This window comes from Dama dama, chromosome 8, assembly GCF_033118175.1.
Source record: "Dama dama isolate Ldn47 chromosome 8, ASM3311817v1, whole genome shotgun sequence".
Lineage (NCBI taxonomy): Eukaryota > Metazoa > Chordata > Mammalia > Artiodactyla > Cervidae > Dama > Dama dama.
This window is the reverse complement of record NC_083688.1, coordinates 49,739,966-49,752,443: the sequence shown is the minus strand read 5'-3', so window position 1 is coordinate 49,752,443 and position 12,478 is coordinate 49,739,966. Positions and strand designations below refer to the sequence as shown.

Here is a 12,478-nt window from a genome sequence, read left to right as displayed (position 1 = left end):
GAAGCTCATGAAATTCAAACCAGAAAAACAACTCAATCCAAAAGTGGACAGAAGACCTAAACAAACGTTTCTCCAAAGAAGACATAAAGATGGCTAATATACACATGAAAAGATGTTCAACATCACTCATTGTTAAAGAAATGCGAATCAGAACTACACTGAGAGATCAACTCGCCTGGGTCAGAATTGCCATCATCAAAAAATCTACAAACAACAAATGCTGGAGAGGGTGTGGAGAAAAGGGAACCCTCTTGCCCTGTTGGTGAGAATGTGAATTGATAACAGCTACTATGGAAGACAGTATGGCAACTCCTTAAACTAGAAATAAAACTATCATGTGACCCAACAGTTCCAATATTAGGTGTATACCCTGAGAAAACTGTAATTGAAAAAGAAACATGTACCCCAGTGTTCATTGCAGCACTGTTCACAATAGCTAGGACATGGAAGCAACCTCGAGGTCCATTGGCAGCTGAATGGATAAAGAAGCTGAGGTTCATATACACAATGAAATATTACTCAGTGATAGAAAGTAGTGCATTTGAGTTAGTTCTAATGAAGTGGATAAACCTAGAGCCTATTATGCAGAGTGAATTCAGAGAAAAACAAATACCGTATATTAGTACATATATATGGAATCTAGAAAAATGATACAGATGAACCTATTTGTAGGGTGGTAGTGAAGACGCAGACAGAGAACAGACTTGAGGACACCATGCTGGGAAGAAGAGGGTGGGATAAATGGAGAGAGTAGCAGGGAAACCTATACCCTACTGTTTGGAAATTTGTTGTATGCTGCAGGGAACTCAGTCCAGGGCTCTGTGACAACCTAGAGCAATGGGAAGTTGGAGGGAGGTTCAAGAAGGAGGGGACATATGTATACTTATGGCTTATGCATGTTGCTGTATGGCTGAAACCAACACAATATTGTAAAACAATTATTCTTGATTAAAAATAAATACAATTTTTTAAAAGTTCTCTAAGTATAAGGTGAACTCCCTAGGTCAGTAGGTGCCCAATATGCTACTGGAGATCAGTGGAGATATAACTCCAGAAAGAATGAAGAGACAGCCAAAGCAAAAACAACACCCAGTTGTGGATGCGACTGGTGATGGAAGCAAGGTCTGATGCTGTAAAGAGCAATATTGCATAGGAACCTGGAATGTTAGGTCCATGAATCAAGGCAAATTGGAAGTGCTCAAACAGGAGATGGCAAGAGTAAACATCGACATTTTAGGAATCAGTGAACTAAAATGGACTGGCTTGGGTGAATTTAACTCAGATGACCATTATATCTACCACTGTGGGCAAGAATCCCTTAGAAGAAATGGAGTAGCCATGATAGTCAACAAATGAGTCCAAAATGCAGTTCCTGGGTGCAATCTCAAAACCGACAGGAGAGAGAGTCCCTTGGACTGCAAGGAGATCCAACCAGTCCATCCTAAAAGAGATCAGTCCTGGGTGTTTATTGGAGGGGCTGATGTTGAAGCTGTAACTCCAATACTTTGGCCACCTGATGCGGAGAGTTGACTCATTGGAAAAAACCCTGATGCTGGGAAAGATTGGGGGCAGGAGGAGAAGGGGACGACAGAGGATGAGATGGTTGGATGGCATCACCGACTCAATGGACATGGGTTTGGGTGGACTCCAGGAGTTGGTGATGGACAGGGAGGCCTGGCGTGCTGCGATTCATGGGGTCACAAAGAGTCAGACACGACTGAGCAACTGAACTGAACTGAAATTTAAGTAGCTGCTTGCGGCCACTTCCAAAAATAATGAATAGCACTCAATTCAATGACAGTCTGCTGAAGTTTTGGACTATGTGAAATTAACTTGCTGCTTACGGGTTTTTGTTGAAAGGTATGTAATATGATTACATGATAACCCAATTTAAAGTATTTAAGAATATTTGTAAAAAGCTACATTGTGTTAACTAATAATATCACCGTGTAAAACTAATTTTAAAATGCTTGTTTTGTCTGCTTAAGAGCAAACTAAGCCTGAGGCCAAGGTGCTTCTTAGTAATTTTTTTTAACATATTGTATTGGGCAGTACAGTTTTGGACCCTTTATTACTCTAAAATTTACTGTTTTAGATTTACATTTACAATCCATCTATAATTGATGTTTACATATGGTGTGAGGTGGGAGTCAAGTTTTCTTCTTTTTCTATATGGATATCTAGTTGACTAAGCTCCAAGGAAAAGAAAATTTTTCTCTTTGCATACTACATTCTTTGTTCTTACACCAAATACCCACACCATCTTTAGTAACTGGTAGACAGAGTGTCTTGTTCGTTGGCCCTTTCTGTGTCCAGATAAACGTTAAAAATACCTCAACAAGGGGCTTCCCTGGTGGCTCAGTAGTGAAGAATCTGCCTGCCAGTGCAGGGAGCATGGGTTCAACACTGGTCTGGTCCGGGAAGATACCACATGCCGCAGAGCAGCCAAGCCCATGCTGCACCTCTGTAGAGCCTGTGCTCTGGAGCCCAAGGGCTGCAACGCTGCAGCCCACGCGCCCTCCAGCCTGTGCTCTGCACCACAAGGGGCCACTACAAGGAGAAGCATGCGCACCCCAGCTGGAGAGTGCTGCCGCTTTCCACACTGGGAAAAGCCCATGCTCAGCTGTGAAGATCTAGGGCAACCAAAAATAAATAAATAAATAAATAAAACTTTAAAAAACACCTCATCAGTTTTCATCAAATAACTTTTGGAAGTTTAGTTGGGCATTACATTGGATCTCTAAAACATCCAATTTTGAACATGATAAAACCATCCATTTATTTAGGTCCTTCACTTCTCAGTAATATGTTATCCTTTTTTTATGAAAAAGTCTTACACATCTTTTGTTAGGAAAAAGATTTGTTAGATTTATTTCTAGCTTTTTGTTAGATTTATTTCTAGCTATTTGCTGCTATAAATTATAAACTTCTAATTTCATATTCTAATTATTGCTGGTGTAGAGAAATACAATTAATTGTCCTTAGGTCTAGCAATTGTACTAAATTAACTTATGAATTCTTACAGTTTCTTTTGGACTTTCTGCATATCCAGTCCTGCCATTTGTGAATAATGACAGTTTCATTTCTGATTCTTACACATTTTTTATTATATTTCATCTTACTACATTATTGTACTGGTCAGGGTGTCAAGAACAGAAACCAATAAACTTTTTTGTAAAGGGCCCGATAGGAAGAAAGCCAACATTTCCTGTATAAATGTACATAGACCATAAAGTATTGTGCTTAAAAGAGAGTCAGTAATCTTGCAGGTGAGTTTTAAGCAAACTTGTATTAATTTGAAGGGCTATACAATATTCTGATAAAAGGGGCTATTTTTATAGGGGATTGAAGAAGGAAAGGACAATTCATAATCATGAAAGAAATGAGGTAAAACATTTGCCTAGTAAATTGGCAATTGCTGAAAAGTTTTGTTTATTTTTAATGTGCATAAGTATAAACTAATGCTTATTTTTCTTTCCCTTTAGGAAAAATAGAAATGAAGGTACATATGCACACAAAATTTTGCCTCATTTGTTTGCTGACATTTATTTTCCATCATTGCAACCATTGCCATGAAGAACATGACCATGGTTCTGAAGAGCATCACAGACACCATCGTGGAATGACAGAATCGGAGTCAAGCGAATTTTCAGTGCTGGATGCTGAAAATGAAAAAAAATATTATATTGCAAAACTTTTTGACCGTTATGGTGAAAATGGAAGACTATCCTTTTTTGGTCTGGAGAAACTTTTAACAAACTTGGGCCTTGGAGAGATAAAAGTAGTTGAGATTAATCATGAGGATCTTGGCCACGATCATGTTTCTCACTTAGATATTTTGGCAGTTCAAGAGGGAAAGCATTTTCACTCACATAACCACCAGCATTCCCATAATCACTTAAATTCAGAAAATCAAACTGTGACCAGTGTATCAGCAAAAAGAAACCGTAAGTGTGATCCAGAGAAAGAGACAATTGAAGTGTCTGTCAAATCTGATGATAAACATATGCATGACCACAGTCATCGCTTATGTCATCACCACTGTTTGCGCCATCACCTTGATCATAACACTACTCGCCATTTTCCTAATGATTCCATTACTCATGGTGAGCATGGGGAGCCTAGTCATGAACCTTCAACAGAGACCAATAAAACACAGGAGCAATCTGAAAGTAAGCTACCAAAAGGAAAGAGGAAGAGAAAAGAGAAGAAAAGTAATGAAAATTCTGGGGTTACTGCACCAGGTTTTCCCTCTAACCATGATCAGGGTGAACAGTATGAACATAATCGGGTCCACAAACCTGATCGTGTACATAACCCAGGTCATTCTCATGTACGTCTTCCAGAACATAATGGTCATGATCCTGGTCATGGACACCAAGATCTTGATCCTGATATTGAAGGTGAACTTCGACATACTAGAAAGCGAGAAGCACCACATGTTAAAAAAAGTGCAATTTATTCAGCTGCTAGTCACAAAGATCATAATGAAGATGATCGTCAACATGAGGTAAGCAGAATAAGGTGGTTGCTCTGTAATTCTCAGATGATCCTGAAGTACTCTTAGGTAAAAAGAAAAGTAACAGAGGAATAGACAACCGTATTCAAACTTGTTTCCAGTTACAAAATACATTAAGGGATAAAAATCAGATTAAAGATTTTTATCTGCATTTTTACTTGGATTGTTTGTTTTCAAATTTGGGCTCCTTCAATTCTAAATGTTTAAAGGTTGTCAGAAAGTATATTTCTTTTATTCCTTATTTTACTCTCTTGCTTAAGACTTGCTTTGACTCTCCAAGTTAGGTTATGTGTTGTTTCTGTTAACCGCTTTCTAGATGCTTGAAAATTGAAGTCCTTTTTTTGTTTAGACAGTTTCTTCTTCATAATAATTAACTTATTGAATTAACTACAGATGACTCCCAGTCACTGATCTCGCTCCAAAGTCAGGTATTTTGTACGTGTGGTAGGTTTGTTTTCTCTGTCACTTTATCACAGGACCTACATGCTCATATTAGTCTTTTCTCATGCTTTTGACAGATGAACAGTGAATACAAAAAGATATAATAATGAGAAATGCCAAGAGCAATGGGATGGTTCTCTTTTTCTTCTAAATTTTTGTTCTCCTTTGAATACTTTCACATTTGATTTGTTACTTCTTGATTTTTAAACAGCTATTCACCTTAAAAACATTTTTGTTTCATTAAAAGTATATCAATATCCTTATTCTTACATTTAGCTCTCATTAAAGTTTAGGAAAAGCTGTTGAATTTATTATTGTTCAGATGTATAAAAAGCAGCATCTATTGTGGAAAATGACCTCAAAACCTTTGTTTTCGTCTCTTATTACTGAAATGTGTTTTACATCTAAGTAAATATCTTTGTTTCTTTACTAGGCAAATCACTAGATATTTGGTTTTCAGCAAATTTTAAAATCTTAGTGTACTTTTAAAGAAATTGTTAATTTATTACTATGGGTAATATCCTAGAGTCTCTTGTCGATAATAACTAGACATTATCATAACTAAATAGTGTTTATTCTTTGGATTCTATTTGTGGGGTCTGGATCATCAGTCTTATTATTTTGTATCCTCATAGGCCTGATGCATAATGGAGATTTTTTCAAGATTTCTGGAAATGGTCTGTGCATTAGGGTAGTAGTACCTCATGTAAAGACTTGACCTGAGGAAAAATCACTTTTGTTTGTATGTTTTGATTTTGTGTTTTTGCATTGTAGATACAAAAAGCAAGCATGCAACCAGAGTGCATATATGTGGAAAAGAGATACTCCGTTCCCTTAGATTTAGATATTTATGTAGTGATGGGTCCAAATTTTTTTTGTTATTTGTTTTCTTCTTAGTTTTGTTATACTTTGTAATTAAAAAGTTCTACTGGATAAAGCTTTAGCACTGGGATAGGATTTCACTATACCATATTCTTCTGGGGTACCTTAGGTAGTAAAAATGTCTGTATCCTTTTATATTTTAATATAAAGTTATTAAAGTACTCTTAAGTCTATTTACAGAATAACAATCTCGAGCAACTGATGATTGCACTTTGCCTAGGGAAGTTATTTTTTTTCTTCACTCCTTCAGGATCTTGGGACTGTAGTTCTAAATCATGCTTATTAATGGCAGAAAGTCATTATCTTTTATATGTTGCAGTGGAAAATGGTTAAAATCCATAAAAAGTTTTGGGTAATCAGGTTGAATTCTCTCCTATCCTAAATTCCTATTAAAAATCATTCTTTGTAGTAGATATTTATATTGCAGATTATTTTAAAATTATATTTAGAATATATTTTACTATATAGTACTTTTTCTGCCTAATCTTCTTAAAGTACTCTTAATTTGTTTTATCAATTTTCTTGCAGTGTTTGAACGTCACTCAGTTGTTAAAATACCATGGTCATCGTGCCAACTCTCCAATCTCATCTGATCTATTTACATACCTTTGCCCTGCTTTGTTATATCAGATTGACAGCCGACTTTGTATTGAGCATTTTGACAAACTTTTAGTTGAAGATTTAAATAAGGATAAAAATCAGGTTCCTGAAGATAATGCAAATATAGGGGCATCAGGTAAGAAAGATTTAAGTTCTTTCTCCTCAAAAGAGTCTCTGTACTTTTTTTAAAATATAGTTGGAATCAGAAAGCAATTCCAAATGATTGCCTTATTTTTGTGTCTTTCAGTATATTTTAATCATGTTTAAGTATGTGTGTTTAGAAAAGGTTGGAGGAACACAGGCATAACAGTTTACTCACCTCTTCTGGCATTACATAGGAACATTTTGTTGTGGGCAGAGAACTAATAGATTGGAAAGGAAATGCAGGTTTTTCATAAACAGATTCTTCTTTATGGGCAAATATTAATAAGGGGGCCGTTAATTAAAGCTACATGATGTTATAATTACTTAATACTTAGCAAGATGAGGGGCTCTAGTGAAAAGCCAAGATTACAAAATTTTTAAGGACGTGAAAAGGGGAGCTAATGTGGTTAAACTCTAGGAATGTCTCAGAATGCCAATAATTGGCACATGAACTTCATCATGGTCACTTAGATAGTAAAACCAAATGGGTAAAATCAAAACTATTTTTGAACTTCTCTCTTTGTACTTTTTCATCATATCCAGTTGGCTAGATTGCTCCACCTTGATGTTTATAGGTACCTCCTTCTGAAACTTATATTCCATAGGAAATTTGTAGCTCTTATTGAATCCCAAATGTCATTCCAATTTATGCTTTTGATAAAATCTGAAAATCTTTGATATTTTTCCTCTATGTATGGTTTCTGTTTTCATTTCCTATTTTCACTTGTATAATCAGTTGTTGAGTCCAGGTGAGTCTTTAAGTATTTTCCAGTTCTGTCCACTCTGTCTTAACTTTAGTTCATATCCTCCTTGGTTCTTTACTGAGTTGTTGAAATAACTCCATAACTTTCCCTGCCTGTGTTTCTGTTCCCCTCATAGATCATGCTTAGCACTTAAGCTAGATTTATTTGGACGCTCTGACATAGATTTTTCTTTTTAGTGATAGCCACTGTTTATTTAATACATGGACTTTTATTTATTTACAAACATGTATTGTAGGCACTGTTCTATACTCAGTTCATTTACTCCTCATAACAATCCTATGAAGTAGAGAATGCTACCCTAAAAAAATTTTCCAAGGTCTCAAAACTAGTGAGCAGTAGTGGTAGAATTCAGTTCTGGGAAACTTAAATCATTTTGGTATTCATATGTGCAAAGTGTTTTACATACTTTTCTTCACTAAATTTTAATACTAATTGAATTATTTGAGGAAGGTATTATATGATTCTTGTTTTTATGGGTAATAAGTAAGGTAAGGTATAGAAAAGTTAGTAACTTGCTCACAGTTCCCAGACCTAGTAAATGATAAAACCCACCAAGTCTGAGGTTAATCACTGTGCTATTTTCCAAATTTAGGAAATTCTGATATCCCCTTTGTGATTTTTGCCATACATTGTTAATGTTACTTAACATTTTCATTAGATCTCTAGTATTTTCTTTACCTTTTTTAATATTGTAAAGTAGTAGTAGCTATGAGGACATGGATTTGATGTGATGTGCTAGGTATATTTTTCCTCATTTATTTTAAAATACTGCATTATACTATGTTGTTCAAAGTTTATATGTTTGTTTTTACCCCCCAATCATGCTTTTCAGAATATGATCCATGTATACCTACTGTCACATCTCTATTTTCCACCATTTATTTCTTCCCTCTTCCCTCTAATTTTAACAAACCCATGATAATAGATTATGCTGGTTTTCCTTGATTCTTCTCTGCCTTTTTACTTTGTAAGTGTCTCTGCTTGGCTGACCACTATGATTCCTCAATGATTGGTCTCCCTGGAATAACTTAACTGACTGTACTGGGTTTAATTAAGACCCCTACCTTGACACCCTGCAGATATTGCCATCATGGTACAGAGTTCAGGGATCTTAATAATTGGATTAGTTATCTTTTTGTTTGCCTTTAGTTGCTTAAAGGAAGTGACTGGGTCTTTCATCTGAGCATCACTAGTGCCTGAGATAAAAGATAATTTGGACAAAAAGTAAACACTCATATATTGATTGAATGAATAAATTGCTTAGTATTAGTCTATAAGCTTTTGTTTCTAACCTAGAAAGAACACCTGTAAGTCAGCCTAGTGTACGTTGATAATACAGTGTTCTCAAGAAGAATGAGTGGTATTTCATGAACTTCATATGTGCAAAATCATGTTGAATGCACTTCTGGTTGAAATGCCTAAGATATAGTGGTATTGAAATGAAATGAAAGTCACTCAGTCATGTCCAACTCTTTGCGACCCCGTGGACTGTATAGTCCATGGAATTCTCCAGGTCAGAATACTGGAGTGGGTAGCCTTTCCCTTCTCCAGGGGATCTTCCCAACCTTGGATCAAACTGGGGTCTCCCACACTGCAGGCAGATTCTTTACCAGCTGAGCCGCCAGGGAAGCCCAGGAGTACTGAAGTAGGTAGCTCCCTTCTCCAGCAGACCTTCCCATTCCAGGAATTGAACTGGGATCTCCTGCATCACAGGCAGATTCTGTACCAATTGAATAGTAATTAAAGTGACTAAATATATGTGTATGAATATGAGCTGGAAAAAACAGAATTTTGATAAAATAGATAAAAGATTGAAAGGGCAGCATTTAAAAAGTTTTCATAGTGTAGAGCAGTAGAGCAATAAGGTAGACATGTGTATGAATATCACATTCTAGTATAAGAGTTCCGTTTGAGATAGAGACATTCCTTAATGCTTAAAAGAGTTACACATAAAAGAAATGCTCTCAACACATGACTAAGTCTCTTAGGTTCCTACCTATTCTTGGTTAATTTCTTTGCAATAGGAAAATAACAACCTCAGAATGGATAAATTAATCATAATAGCCTATATTTATTAGAACTTTATTGCCATGTGCTATTTTAAACTCCACTTTTACAAGAGTTTAATTTGTTATTCCCATGAGCTAGATGTTTTTCTTTACTTCTCTTTACTGAGGAAAGGAGGTTTGAGAAGTTAGGTAACATGCCCACATCACGTAACAGAGCTGTGATGGGAACTAGAGTACTCTCCATCGAAAGCCGGCAATAAGCCACTGTGCCCTGTCCCTGGGCTATGCGCCACTGCTTCCTGCTGAGAAGGCTCGTAAGTGTGCTTGGCCAGAATGTACGTGACAGGGAGATAAGGAGAGTTTAGTGTTTTGACGGATAAAGCAGATGTAGACAGGAAAGTGGTACAGGTAAATATTGATGTAAGTAAGTATTCCTCTAAGTATAGATAGTCATTAGAAAAAAAATCTAAGAATAGTCTTCTGTAGACAAGCTGGGTTCAGTCTGATAAGATCTGAAAGGGCAGAGAAAGTGAGTCCACACACTAGACTTGAATAATGATCTTTGGATAGACAAAATATGTCCCCTTGTTGGCTTCACGCTCATTGATCTTTGTAGGTAACTAAACATCTTGAGAGCCAGTGTCTCTCTCAGGCACTTATAAATTCTCGCCGGCAGGAGTAAACCTGTGTGCTAGCTCTAAGATTATTTATCTTAATTAAAAATAAAATTCATTTGTTCTTTACAGGAGAAAAATGGAGGCTGAAAAGATTGAGGCATCTAGAGTTAAAACTAATAGCCTTTTCTTTTTCTACAGTTTCTTAAAAAACTTTAGTTATTTATTTTCACATTAGCTGTGGGTTATGACTTAGCGTTGTCTGTGTCATAATATTGATACAGTCTATATATTTTAACAAAACTGTTGACAGATGCTTGACTATAGTAATATTGAAAATTGCACTTCATTCAATCTAAAAAACCTTAGAGAAAAGTGTACTTGCTTTGAAAACAATTACATGACTAATAGTGAATATTGATTAGTTGTTTGCAGGTGGTTATTAGCATTGTCAGAAATGAAACTTGAATTAATTATGTCCTTATAGATGTTAATAATTGTTAGAATGCCCTGCTAGTAATTATTTTTAATGACTGCTGCACCATTTAAGAAGGTTAACTTGTTCTGTATAAATCTCCCATAGTGACACAGCTACTACCTCATTAACTGTTCAAAGACTGCTGTAAACCAAATATGCTATATACTGTGGATGTTAGAAATCATTTGTTTCTCAAGATTGGCTCATTTAGTCATAGAGTTGACCCTAGCTTAATTACCAAGGAGGGGGTTGTGAATAGGCTGCTAAGCATTTTCCACCAATTAAAATGCTGAAACAGTATAGAAAACTGCCATCTTGCACATGCTTTGAACCAAGTTAATTAGAAAGTTTCCACAGATGAGTGCTTCTTTTTAAAAGAATGCATTTTCTCTCTAGATAATGAGAAAGGGAGTTGGTGAATAACTAAGCTTGAAGACCTTTAACGTTTTAAGCAACCTAATTTGCAGAATAAGTGAAGCTTGTTTCAGACATTTAGTGTTTTTTATTGCATACGGTATCCTGGGTACAAATAAAGAAAACATTTGCTAGTTGTACTTAATAGTTTGCATAGTGATGTTGGTATAAATTTTACAAGATTCCTTTCATTATTTGTCATTTATTGTTATTTTGGGTTTCTTTTGACTTTATACCAAACAAATTGTGATTTAAAAAAGACAAATAATTTGGTTGGAAATCAAAATAATTTTATTGGCTTTTTTTAACATCTAGGAAATTATGATATTTGAGCTTTAAATGTGTATGTTATTAATTCTGAAAATAAGTATGTACTTAAATAGCGTGGGAAAGTATTTCAAGGACAGTAAATTCAAAACAACTTTATTATTCATAGGTCAAAGAAACAGTAATTTTCCTTGAAGAATGTTTATAACTTGTTAGGAGAATGACTACTTAAAGTTTTAGTGCTAGGAAGCTAAAATTATTATTTAAAATTAATAAGAAATCAGCATAAGAAAACATATGATAACATAAACTTATGGGATAATAAGGCTATTTTGCTAATGAAACAGTTGTGGTGGAATAGTTGTAATCTATAGAAAATAAAAAATTCTGATTTATCTGAAATAGGAAATTTGGCTCTTTTATTTCTTGACACTGGCAAAAATAAGTAATACTTTGTGTTAGATGGGTTATAGATATGTGAAATTAATTAGCTTTATGCTTACATGTATTTTCAATGGCATATATTCTGAAAATCTTGTGTAGCTACAAGTTTGGTAGTAACCTTTTGTCCCTCTTCCTCTGTCCTAATTAGCTCAAATTTTGAAAGAGTGATTGCCATTTGGATTAATAAAGTTAGTATTTCTTCTTATTATCATGTTTAATTATACTTATTTTTCTTGTAAATCCTTTTATATGAAGCTGTCTTCCCTTTTATATGAAGCTACTTTGGGAGAGACAAAAGTGATAAATAAGTCACTTGGCCAAGTATTCTCTGAAAATACTATGATTTACTGGAAATAACAATGGATGAAGAGGGGACTTTGGGTTTAGTTTTGACTTTGCCTTTTTAGCTAACTATTTAACTTTTTTATTATGCTAAAATATATATAACGTCAAATTTGCTGTCTTAACCATTGTGCATTTATTACATTCACAATGTTGTACAACCATGACACTATTTTTTACAACTTTTTGTCTTAACCACCAACCCAGATAGAAGCTGGGTTTCCCTGGTGGCCCAGCTGGTAGAGAATATGCCCACAATGTGGGAGACCTGGGTTCAGTCCCTGGGTTGAGAAGATCCCCTGGAGAAGAGAATGGCTACCCACTCCAGTATTCTGGCCTGAAGAATTCCATGAACTGTATAGTTCATGGGGTTGGAAAGAGTTGGACATAACTGAGCAACTTTCACTTTCAGATAGAAGCTATGTAATTATTAAGCAATAATTCATTTCCCCCTTAACCTCAGTCCCCAGTAACCTGTAATCTTCTTTTGTCTCTGAATTTGACTGTTCTAGATAGTTCATTTAAGTGGAATCATACAGTGTTTGTCTTTTTGTCTGCTT

The 12,478-nt window shown here is 35.3% G+C and overlaps 1 protein-coding gene across 7 annotated transcripts in view; it reads left to right on the top strand.

Moving 5' to 3' along the window:
* SLC39A10 (solute carrier family 39 member 10) overlaps window positions 1-12,478 on the top strand; it is a 147,273-nt gene that overhangs the window by 103,562 nt on the left and 31,233 nt on the right. For all 7 annotated transcript variants that reach the window (XM_061149106.1, XM_061149105.1, XM_061149109.1 and 4 more), the window contains 2 exons: window positions 3,486-4,510; window positions 6,371-6,578. In XM_061149106.1, the coding sequence (XP_061005089.1) occupies window positions 3,497-4,510; window positions 6,371-6,578 (1,222 nt within the window). In that variant the 5' untranslated portion in view covers window positions 3,486-3,496. The remainder of the gene's footprint in view (window positions 1-3,485; window positions 4,511-6,370; window positions 6,579-12,478) is intronic.